This window comes from Furipterus horrens, unplaced genomic scaffold (assembly GCF_987537825.1).
Source record: "Furipterus horrens unplaced genomic scaffold, mFurHor1.1.pri manual_scaffold_5, whole genome shotgun sequence".
NCBI classification, from domain to species: Eukaryota; Metazoa; Chordata; class Mammalia; order Chiroptera; family Furipteridae; genus Furipterus; species Furipterus horrens.
Genome location: NW_028327175.1, coordinates 134,763,050 through 134,775,539, shown reverse-complemented (window position 1 = coordinate 134,775,539; position 12,490 = coordinate 134,763,050). Strand labels below are relative to the sequence as shown.

The 12,490-nt window shown below is 38.7% G+C and overlaps 1 protein-coding gene across 1 annotated transcript in view; it reads left to right on the top strand.

Moving 5' to 3' along the window:
- Positions 1-8,982, top strand: part of R3HCC1L (R3H domain and coiled-coil containing 1 like) — a 38,266-nt gene extending 29,284 nt beyond the window's left edge. The window contains exons 6-7 of the mRNA XM_090277865.1: positions 254-394; positions 8,176-8,982. Of these exons, the coding sequence (XP_090133991.1) occupies positions 254-394; positions 8,176-8,243 (209 nt within the window). The 3' untranslated portion in view covers positions 8,244-8,982. The remainder of the gene's footprint in view (positions 1-253; positions 395-8,175) is intronic.
- The last annotated feature ends 3,508 nt before the right edge of the window (positions 8,983-12,490 follow it).

The window sequence follows — 12,490 nt, the reverse complement described above, 5'->3', positions numbered from 1 at the left end:
TCTAGTCTACCTCTGTGTATAGCTGTTTGATAAGAGTCACTGTAAGAAATTGTGTTAGTACAGATAAAGAAGGCAGGGTTGTTTGTGCTTTGCCATGTTAATTTCCTCTGATCGTCTATCAGGCTCTATTAATTACCGCTGATGCAGCCCTTGGTAGTCTATTTTGTGTGTTAATTACTGAGTTAAATCACTTAGAGCTAGAGTGCTTTCTCTTCCTTACTCCTTTCCTACTCCCTCCCTTCCTCCCATTCAGAGTTCCTCCAGCCAGCAAAGGAGCGTCCTGAGACTTCTGCAGCCCTAGCCAGAAGGCTAGTCATCAGTGCCCTTGGGGTTCGAAGTAAGCAGAGCAAAACTGAACGGGAAGCTGAGCTCAAGAAACTGCAAGAAGCCCGAGGTGAGTTGAAGTGATCAAGTTCTTCTCTAGTTCTATTAGAGCTCACTGTAAAGCATGTGTTTAAAAAACAAACGAAACTCATTTAATTTTGTCATTTCCTTTTCCTAGAAGCTTCCCAAGTATGTTGAAATTGTCTGCGTTCCACACACCAAGGCATCTTAATCCACTGTTTACTTATTATTTTTTAAGATAAGTTCGGTCTTCTTGGATCATCCATGCCTTTTTCTATAGTTCTTGATCCAAATGCTGAGAAAAATTTTCCTGTGAAAACATGATGTTCTTCTAGGTAGAAAATATTATTTACTTTGGTTTTACTGGCCATGACTGCCACGGCATTATCAAATGGTTTAGATCTTAGGTAGAAGACAAATTAAGGAAAAACCAGCCACTGACATTGATGATGATAACTGTAGCAGGTTTCTTTTTCGTAAAGACAGTCCTGAGTGGCTCCATTAGAGTATATCTAGATTAACTTAGCTTCTGATTATTTTTCAGTGCCGAAGAGTTCCCAGAAAATAGTTCAACTGATTGACAAGCAGGATTTTCCTTTCCCTATAGTTTGGAGTTGAGGTTAAAATCTTTCTCTCCCCATTATAGGATGTTGACTTGTTTGTAAGTTGACTTTGCACTTAAGTACTTTTTATCAGCCTTCAGGCTTCAGACAGTCTCATTGCCTTAGCCTACAATCTGTGGAATCTGTGAAGGCAATTTATTCTGAAAATTCCACTTACTGAAAAGTAACTTCATTTTTTCATTAAATGAATTGAAGTTTCAAACTCCTTGTTTATTGCCAGTCTAACAAGGCCATTAATACTTTCTGTCCACTATGCTTTGGTGTGATAGCAGGTAGCTTGCAGACTCTCAGCTGCACTGGCTAGATAACCAGTGACAGAGTGTGTTGTGGCAGGTACTAGAGTTTCAGAGTAGAACCCAAATAATTTTTGAAACCTTAATGATTGTAATGAGGAAGTTTTGATTTTTCCCAATGCACAGTTCACTCAAAGGCATTTTATAGACTATGGAAACAGGAGGATTTGTCTGCTTTTTATAGATGACAATAATAGAGTTAGATTAAAGGGGAATGTGCCATGTCCTTAACCCTTTATTAATTGGTTGTCTTTGAAGAAAATGCTTTCTCTATGATAACCACAATTATCTCAGAGGATCAATAGAGGGTAATAACAGTGGTATCTGTAGAAGCAGAAATGACTTTTTCAGTGTATCATGCTTTCCTGGTTGTCTCTACAGATACTGCAGCAACAGTTTTGCATGAGTTTTCTCCTCTGTTTCTCTGTAGGCACATCAGCATGCAGCTCCACCGGAAGTATTTGTTTTAAGTACCCAGCTATACAAAAGACATTTCAGTGATGGAATTAAAAATGAGACTGTTGGCTAAGCGGGTACCCTGTTACTTTTTAAAGGAAGGCCTTTAGATGTGATTAGAGACCCACCATGATAAGTTCTTGCTTTTTTTTGGTGCTGATGCTATACAGATTATAGAGGGCTCTTTATCATGCTTTAGAGCTTTCCCATTCTTCATATCTGAGGAAACACATATGGAAAATTCCTGATTTATCTTTTCCTGGCCTCTTTATGTACAGAGCAGATACTCTGGTACACCTGCCTGCATGGACCCCAAAGCTTCTCAACTTGACAAAATTTTTTTCTGTGAAAAGTAGAAGTACTATTTAGGTGTTAAGCAGAACAGATATTTTTGTTCAAGACCTTCTTCCACTAGAGGCAGTGGAATCGGTACAGCATAGTGGGTAACATTATAGACTCTGGTATCAGACTTCCTGGATCCACATCTTAGTTCTGCTATTTATTGGCTGTGTGACCTTGGGCAAATAGTTACTCTCTGGAGGCCTCTGTTTCCTCATTCATAAAATGGAAATCAAGTGAGATAATACACAAAAGATACTTCATCATCTTCAAAAACCATCTTCTGTTTCTATAGACCTGTAACTAATACGTGACAAATGTTAGATTCTTCTGTTTTTATTAGTAATAGTAGAAATATATGGTGAATCCAGTGTAGATTCCAGTGCATATATTTCATCATTACACTTTTTATTTTAAATTTCATATAATACTATCAACTATATTTGGCATTCACTGAGCACCTGCCCTATGCAAAGCATTATGATCCCTATTAAGAGAATTGGACAGTTTGTTCCTCTTGTTAAGACTTACAAGCTAGTGGAAGAAAGAATATGAACTTGATATTTTAAACAATTGTTTCTCCTCTCACTTCAGTTCTGAAGATTTTAAGATTAAAAGCCATGGCAAGGTTTTTGTTGATTAAAAGGATTGGAAGGAAACACCAGATAATGTAATGTTACAATAACTGTGATTGATGGTATTATCTCCAGTTTAGAGCTATCTCAGAGAAGTAACTGGACAAAGGTCACCCAGCATTCGAACCTAGGCCTCCCTAATCAAAATGCATGCTCCTTCTATAATACTGTAATCTCTCTTGAAGGATTTGGGGGCAATTAAAGTTTTTTCTCTAGAAAAAAGTATTTAGAAAATTTTAAGGCCTTCAGAAAATAAAATATGACAGGCTTCCTTATTATCTGTTTCAGTGGTTAGCAGCTTTCACTGTCAGAATATTCTTCTTTAGGTCTAACTTAAATCTGTGTGACATTGGGTTGGCCACAAAGTCTGTTTAATTTTTCCCATAAAATAAATGATATATTTTTCATTTTTACCAATAACTTTATTGATTTGGATATATTGAGAATGTCGGCTATTTTCTGTGTGGTACGACATTGATTGTTCTCAATTAATGTCTCGATTTGATCACCATCAACTTCAACTGGTCTACCTGACCATGGATCATCGTCCAGTGAGAAATCTCCAGCACAGAACTTTGCAAACCACTTTTGACACATTCAGTCAGTCACAGCACCTTCTCCATACACTGCACAAATCACTTTTTCTGTATTTCAGTTGCATTTTTACCTTTCTTGAAATAGTAAAGCATAATATGCTGAAAATGTTGCATATTTTCTTCCATTTTCAGTATTAAAATAGCTACATAAAAATTCACCAGTTTTGATTAGCTTTTTTTTTTTAATGCATGCTGATATGACAGCTGTCACAATACAATCTAACAGAATTGTTTTGAGTGAAGTTAAAGACAACTAAACAGTACTAGAGGTATCTTACAGAAAAAACCCGCAAACGAACTTTTTGGCCAACCCAATAGTTTGTCCAGATTCCTCTCAAGGGCAGATCATTCAGGAATGTGGTATAATAGAGGTTTTGTCGTGAACTAGCAGTGTGGCCATGGGCAAGTCTCTGTGCCCCAGTTTCCAACAAAGTGGCTTACCTACCCTTGAAGAATTTTTTGAGTACAATATAAGTTAATGTGTAAAAATGTTTAGAAAACTTCTTTATAAATTGAGGATACTATTATTTATGTGATTCTTGGGAAATTGGTGTTCATTATAATAATATGAGCAACTAATGACAAATAGGTATTGTACTGTGTACTGCTGCTCCCCACCCATTATCCATGGGTGCAGTCAGTCATGACATTCTTTCCTGGTGAGTTTTGACTTGACCATTGTTAACTGAATTAGCATGGGAATTGAGCCATCTTGATATAGGTACTTCTATTATTAATACTATAGAATAAAAAATAATACTAATACTATAGAATAATCTCCTAGCCTTCCTTTCTCCCCCTTGAAGAGCTCTGCTATTTGTCACAGTGCCTGGTTTACAAAAAGATACTTAATATCCATGCATGTTATTGACTAAATACACTATTGACATTGGTTGCTTAGTTTTTTATTCATAAATCTTATTTCATTCATGATTCTACTCTGAAGTCTGTCAAGTCCTCCATGTGTTTCTTTATAAAATCCAGAGTTGAACACTTCATCTGAAACTTCTAATTAATGAATTTGGGATTGATAATTTGGAGGTTTAAATACTTTGCTGCTAAATTCCTCCACTGTACTTTCATCTTTCTACCTTTTTTAACAAGAAATCTATGTCTTAGTCCTTAAAAAGGAGGTTCAGAAAATAAAACTACTCTAGAAAGAATAGAGAAAAAGAAAGTATCCAATTCATTTTAAGCAAACCATATTGTATATGTGTGGATGATAAGAACTTTAATTCATAAGCCTTTGAACATGGAAAAAGCAGAGTGCATAACGGATCACAGAGATGGAAAATGAAAGCATAGATCATCCTTGAGTGCTTTGGGTTTTTTTTTTTTTTTTTTCAATTACAGTTGACATACGATATTTTACTAGTTTCAGGTGTACAACATAGAGATTAGATGTTTATATAACATAGGAAGTGATCACCCCAATAAGTCTAGTACCCATCAGACACCATATACAGTTATTGCATTAATATTGACTGTATTTCCTATCCTGTTCTTTACAGCCATGTGACTGACAGTTTGTACATCTTAATCCCTTCTCCTTTTTCACCCGTTCTCTCAACTCCCTTCCCACTTGGCACCCATCAGAATGTTTTCACTACATCCTGTGTGCTTTGTGTTTGGCTCAATCATGTGCTTTAACCCAGTGATTCACACTGAATGATAAAACCATTCTTTAAAGACCAAACTGAGGAATACATGTATACTTTCCCCACATACCACTTACCAAAACACTTGATTCCTATGTGAAATTGGAGGTAGGTATTGTTACTTCTTAGAATAAGCTACCTTCTCACCTTCAAAGCCTGCTGTAATTTTATAACTTGACTCCATTTTACTGTTGGGGATAGGTGACTAATTGACTGGTCATAAAAGACCACCTTTTAGGTTACAGGCCTGAAAGAGTAGACAATAATTTGATCCCCTAGTTTGATGAATTAAATCACTGAGAATTTAAAAGTAAAACCATCTCTATAGGATGCCTAGTCAACTATAATACTAAAAAAAATAATCACAATTGCTACCTTCTGAAATCCTTTTCAGGCTTTTTCCATTATTCTGTCTTTAAGGGCAGTGCTGCATTGCTGACTCATATCTAGGTCTCGTGGCATTTTCTTGGTGTCTTTTCTCAAGTGCGGTTCCCTTCATTGCTAACCACATTTCCTTTCATGTTAATGTGGTCTTTTTCTCTGAGATGTGTTATTTACCTGTATTTTTGGTATCACTTGCTGTTCAATAAACTCACATTCCTGGTCTGGATCAGAGATGAAAATGTTAATCTTAGGACTAACTTACCATTTCACCAACTATTGATAAATAACACATAGTTCTTTGTGATGATACTTAATGCATTGATACTGAATACATTGATAATCAATCTACTCTCCAGAGTTATATGCCCACCAACATTTAGGTGATCCAGACTTCATTTTCCCAGAATATTAATGATGATGTAAATACTTTGTAAGCCTAAAAATCTAAAACCTTGCTAAAATTAAGAGGTTACTTATATTCTCCTTGATCTGCTGCATCTGTCAAAACATAAAAGAAGACAATTAGATTAATTTGACTAGACTTGTGCTTCAAGTCTTCATGTTGATTATTACTCTGAGGTAGATGCAAATAGATTTTGTGATGATTTTCTCCATTATGTTCTTACGTGTAGAAGTACATTTTGAAAATTGTAATTTACATTCCTTTTCATTATTTTTTTCAAACATGACACCAAACTGGCCCTCTTTTAATCTTCAAGACTTTCTCTTCCCTGAGTGAGAAGTGGTGATTTCAATCAACTCATTTTCTATAATCATTTCTGCCTACTTATTATACTGGGAAGTGAAAGTTTTCCGGGCTGGTTTTGTAAGTGCTTTAGGTTAATCATTTCGTGCTAATTCTTCTATTCTTCCTTAGTTTCTTGTCCTTATGGCTGCATTTGAGCTTTCTCTACTTAGTTTACTTTCTTTAATGGTTGGAGGTAAAATTAATAAAAGATTTTTTTCATGCAGTCTATTAGCTAGTATTTGCTTTCCTTTCCATTTAATACAGGGACAGCATGTTTCTGTCATACTTTTTTTTTCTTTCTCTTTTTCCCCCTTCTCTTTGTAGATATTTTCAGATCTCAGAACAGTGGAAAGTATGCCGTTTTAAGAATTATGGACTTGGGTTCCAGCTTCAGTTTTTCACTGATTATGTAACCTTGAGGAAGTCACTTAACCCCTCTCTCAGCTTCCATTTACTCTTTAAAATGAAAATATTTTTGTCTCATCCTAACCCATATTTTTTTATTCTATTCATGTTCTGTATTTCTAAATTTATGCCTCACACTTTTACTGTTTCTTTGTGCTTCTCAATTTATCTCCCTAATTGTACTGATTATCTCCTATGCTTTACAACCAGAATTTCTTCTTATGGTTACATTTGGTAATAGAGATCTACAATCTTAGGAGAAGGCATTAGGGTAGGGAATGTTTCAGAATTTTGAAATTTTCTAATTTTAGAAAGATTATATGGTTATCTTGATATTTGTTTCATAACACCAAAATCAAACGTATTAATATTGACATGTCTGCAGCAGAACGTATGACTGGTCACCCTAAATGGCATATGTGAAGACTAGAAACATCCTTATATCCTTCAGGTCAGATTTACCACCAAATGAGTTTTGGCCCAAACCTTAAAAATTTTGTTTGTTTGCAGAACTGTTTTGAGTTTAGGATTGTTGGATTATGGACCACTCTTCCCATATCGCCTTTCTGATTTAGGTTTCCAAGCTTGTTGAAAACTTTGAGTTCTAATAATTCACTTTTCTTGTTTCTTCCCTTTTTCTTGGAATCCAGAACCAGTTTGATTGCTTTCATCTAAGGTTGCCTTTGTCTTTAGACACCCTCCTAACTTTCCTGTTTGTGAACATCTGAACCCCAGTGTCTTCCTAAGAGATGTACTGTTTCCTAGAGACTCCCAACTCAGTTTGAGCCTGTCTTAAAGCCAAGTCACGGGACACTGAATTAACTTGCCTTCAGTTTGGAACTTGATGACCCCCCTTTTGGCCGTTTTGCTGCTATATTCTGATCATGCCACAAGATGGTGCCCAAATAGCAGCGAATTTCTCTTTCTCACATGTCAGCACCAGTCAGCTTCCTGCCAAAGTTCTTTGCCCTTAAAGTATAGTCAAATATGGTACAGGAATTTTTATGAGATTCTGCTGTTTTGGAAAAGATATGTCAAAATAACAAGTGTTAACTCTAAACTCACCTTGATTTCTATAATCCCCCTGGTTTATGATTTGCATATCTTTACAGACATTATCTGAAATAATAGCCCTTGGAAGGAAACACTTGGGCTTCTCATTTGCATTTTATAGCGTCAAGATAAATGACTAGCCGTGAAATTAGAACTGGTATTATGGCACCTAATGATGTGCTTGGGCCACCAAACCCTGTATGGTCTGCATTTTCTCATGCTTAGATGAAAGTGTTAAATGGAAACCAGGATTTTATGTTAAAAATTGAAGATGGATTGCCCAAATTTGTGCATTTTTCATCTTTAGAAATAGTCCTTTGTTTCCCTCCATTATATGTGGTCATTTTTACATGTTGGAATTATGTATTCCAAAAGATTTCTGGCTCCTGAAAGGGTTCTGAAAATACTGAAATTCAGTTTGCCTCTGAAGTGTTTTTTGTTTTTCCCCCCATAAGATTGTAGTAACATTTCTACTTAACAAAGCACTTGGAAAGTTAAAGATATTAACACTTGGAATCCAGTTAGAGAAGACCAGGAAATCTGGCTGACTCATGATTAAAATTTCCCTTGTAATTTGGATTAAAGGAAAGTCACTGGTTATGAAGTACACTACCACTTTTAACATTTCCCTAATTTACAGAGAGAAAACGGTTGGAAGCCAAGCAACGAGAAGACATCTGGGAAGGCAGAGACCAATCTGCAGCTTGAACGTTGATCAATGAAAAGGATAATTCCATGAATTCAGAAAAGATTTCCATAGTCTTCAGATAAGAGGATCCTTCCAGAATTCTGTGTACATGCAGATGTGTGTGTTAATGAAAGAGAGATAAAGTGATCAAGACAAGGACTGACTGGGGTAGAAAGAAGACAGTCTCTTGTCTGTCTTCATTCCTAAATGCAGTTCTTGGGCATCACCTTACTGTGTTGGGCAGAGAAGGGGGCCATCAGTTGGGAAGAAACTTGGAAAATGTGACTTCCAGTTTTCTGGACAGGGCAAGCCATGTTAGCATGGGTCACACTTCCAAGATGCTTTAAGCAAATATGAAACAGAGGATTCAAACCTATGATGATGGGAGACTTTGGCCCCATAAAACCAGGGCGTTTTTTAGTGCCTCACAAAGCCAAGAACAACAACATTGAGGGGGAGGGGAGGGAGCTGCCAGTCCAAAGAGACAGAACAGTATCCAGTATACTGGTGATTCACAGAATCTACACTCCCAGTTCCAGAGCTCCAACACGGGTGGACTGCAACAGATGTAGGTATTTGGACTGCGGAGTTTGTACTGAGCTAGCTGAGTGCCTGGGGCTGTTCCAGCTGCACAGCAGCCAGGGACATGCCAGCTTCATTCCTCACAGGAAGCCAGTCTTGGGAGCTGTGCGCCAGTTCCAGTGTAAGCAGGACTATCATGTTATAAGAGGGAGACATTAAAGTCTGTTTTATGACCTAGATCGCTTTGGTGTGTCAATTTTGTCATTCCCACAAAGAAATTGGAGAGCAGCTTTCCTCATCTTCATCCCTATTATGCTGTGCGTGGGTTCAGTGGATCTGTTGATTTTATTGAACCTCACTGAGCAGAGAGCGGATCATCTCTCTGCCCCAGAGTACAAAAGTGCCCCTCCTGGCATTGGTATGTGGCCACTCCTTTTCCCTTCTTGCCCTCCTTGTGCACTGCCACTCCAGTCTCTTCCTTTTCCCATTTCTGTCAAATCTAACATCCTGCAGAATACTCTGGCACTCAGCATGTTCTTGGTATGATCTTCTCAGCCTGTGCCAGAGGCACTTGGCAAGCAACACCAGACCATTCATTACAATGAAAAGCAACCAGAATAAAACAAACACCTCTAGGCAGTGAGAGATTTCCTCCTAAACTACATGGACAAGTCAGAGCCGTCACCTCAGGCTTTATCCATGCCATATCTGCATTCCCAGTGTTTTTGGAAAGTAATTCTGCACTGAAGAAACGATAGCGCTAGACCTTAAGATGCTGAGGTAGCAAGAAATAGTGTTTCATTGTACTTTCAACTGAGGCAATAGCCTCCTTTTTGTATGATTTAGTGCCTGTGACAATGATGGATTATTAGCATTGCCTAGAACATGGTGGAGTGGGGATTTTTTCAAACATTTCTCAAATGACATTGGCCTTGGGTCTTAGTCCTGACACAACTATTCCTGCTACTATTCTGGTCTTGGAGCCTTCTTGCAGTTCCTCAGCATTGTTTTTCTCAGTCTTGGTCAGTTCTGAGAGTGTCCCTTGTTCATGTTCAATGCTTTCAATACAGGTATGGGCGATTAAATAAGTTTTTCTCTTGACCCTCTGTCCCAGTACTGAGACCAGTGCCCCTCTCTTTGGCTGGCAGCTGCACAGCTTGTGCTGTCTTCACAGAACAGACTTCTCTGAGATAGGCAGGTCTGCTGGGACAATATGGCTGCATTTGAAAGGAAATGCAAGGAATGGTAGCCAGGCTTCATACTGAATTGTATACCTCTGAGGTACAGCTTTGCTCTGTGTTCATTCTTCAAGGCTGAGAGTGACCTTGGTCAGTTAAAAAGAGATGATTGCCTCTATTACTTGCCTTTGAGGGGGCCTCCCCTTTCTGACAACATTTTAGCTTTTAAGAGCATTATTAATAGGAACCCATTGCCCCATGTTTATTGCCCAGTGCTCTTGTAGTTCTCATAATTTCTAGAAGTTACTTTCATTTTCTTTCTAATGCTTTGTACTTACTAGGTGGCTAGTAGCTTGTGTTTTTTTTGTTTTGTTCAGCTAACAATCAGCCACCTCTTAACTTTCAGATTTATTCTTATAACCAGAGAAAGGATTTTTTTTAGCCAGTATTGAAAGCTATGCAGTGCTGCTGATGCTACTACCATTAGTAGAGAATGTGCTTTTTAGTTGTTTATTTCTAGCAGTTGCAAATGATGTACACTGGCTGGACATAAAAGGGCCTGCGATAGCCCAGCGTGGACTACCCTAAGCTTGTCCAGACGGACATCAGATCTTTGAGCATACCTAAACCATGCCTTCACAAGCTGAGCTGACTGGAGAGTGCTCTGTAGCTGCCACTCACTGGCTCCTTGGTTAGATATTTGAGAAGATGAGAAGACATAGTGCACTCTGCTGTGCACATATATTGCTTCATACATGTTAAATGTCTGAATCCAGGGTTACCTGGAATTTATAGTAGAAAGTCTTTGTAGAACAGAAATAAATTAGGCTTCTGAAGAGTAAGCCGAAGTTCCTAGCACTTTAGTTTCACTGAGACTTAAAGTATGCTGAGGTGAAAATCTTGTCACATTTTTGGTTCTGTCTGGAATTTAGTGGTTGGTATTCTGTTAACATTCCTCATCTAGTTACAAGTCATGCCAGCCACCAGTCTTCCCATACCCTTCCCTTTCAGCTCGGAGGTGTAACAGCACAACCCTTGTATAGCCTTTTCCAAGAATTAGAACTGCCTGCACCTATCAGACATGTGATGTGGGCAGCAAGACTGAGACCAGAGCCAGTGGCCGGCTGCCTGACCTGCTTTTCTGGCCCTCTTGGAAACTGGATCCAGCAAGAATTTGTGGGTAACCTCCCTGCCTGAATCTAGTCATCAGTGACCACATGCTCCCCCACTAGCTGCACATTCTTTCACAGACCATTAGCTGCATGTGCAAGTATAATGTTGTTACTGTTTGGGAGATGTTTGCTGGCTCCAACAGGAAATCGGTCCTTCCCTTGTTTACCTAAACTGCCATGCCAAAATACAATGCTCGCTCTACCTAATGAAGGAGTTGAAAGAGAGAAGGTAGAAGAGAAGAAGGAAGAAAGCAATTCTTTATATTCATAGAATGTACCACAGAGTGTGTCCCTTTTTGCTAAGGAGGGGGAAGCACTTGTGGTGTGGAGAGGGAGCTCTGTTGTAAATCTGCCCCATCTACTACCATTTGTTTTGACTTTGCAACCTCAGTTATAAAAGTTTACAATACTTGGACTTTACTTCTTGCCTCCTTTCATCCCATAACCTTTCCAACCCATGTTTCAGCACTGAGCCTGGGAAGGGAATTGGAAAGCAGGCAGACAGTAGGTTACTATCTGATCAGAGAAGTGTAGTGGGGCTGTTGTGAGTGAGTAGTATGTGTGCATCTTAGTCACCAGCTCAGTGGGAGTGAAAGGGGTAAAGTTAGTGCAGTGGGAACTGCAAGGAATCACAGCTGGTTTTATCTTTTTAACAGTCCATAGTGAGCAACGTTTATTGGCTTTGGGGTTTCAGACCTGTGAGGATCATCTCTTAAGTGTGTCTAAGTGGAGAAAAGATTAAGAATCGTGTCCAAGAAGACCATGGGATTTTATACTGCCTGAGCAAGAGCATATCACAGTCACATCAAGAAGAGATGGTGGCCTTTCCTAGGTTTAGTCCTGAACTAGATTAAATGTTCCCCCACCGTTTACTATCCCCCACTCTACCAGACCTGTCTTATTCCTACAGAGATGAGTGGCTGTTTGATGTTCTTTCTATTGCAAAAATTTATTCAATGCAAAGTTCACTTCAGAAACTTGGTTGAGACCTGAGATGCACAGTGATCTTGAGGGGATATTTTATGACCTGTCAGGTATATGGCACATAGGTTTTTTTTGGCAGGGGCTGGGGTCCACATTACCCAGCAGTCTCTCTGCTCAACCTCTTGCTGCTCTGTAGGAAGGCCCTATCTGGCCACTTCTGCAAACTTGCCCCTTGTCAAGCACTCAGTAACTGGTGGTGTTGGCCCATCAGGAGATAAGGGGGTGCCTGAGGCCTAAGCTTCCAGGGATATTAGAAACACCCATATGTGCAGTAGTATTAAGGGCACTAAAGAACAGAGAGTATGACAGGTGAGTTCTAAGTGAGGACAGATCAAGCAAGGGAATGAATTCACAAACTTCTCTGCCATTTGTGACTTGGACACAAGTGTTGCTTTGATCTTGTCGAGAGCT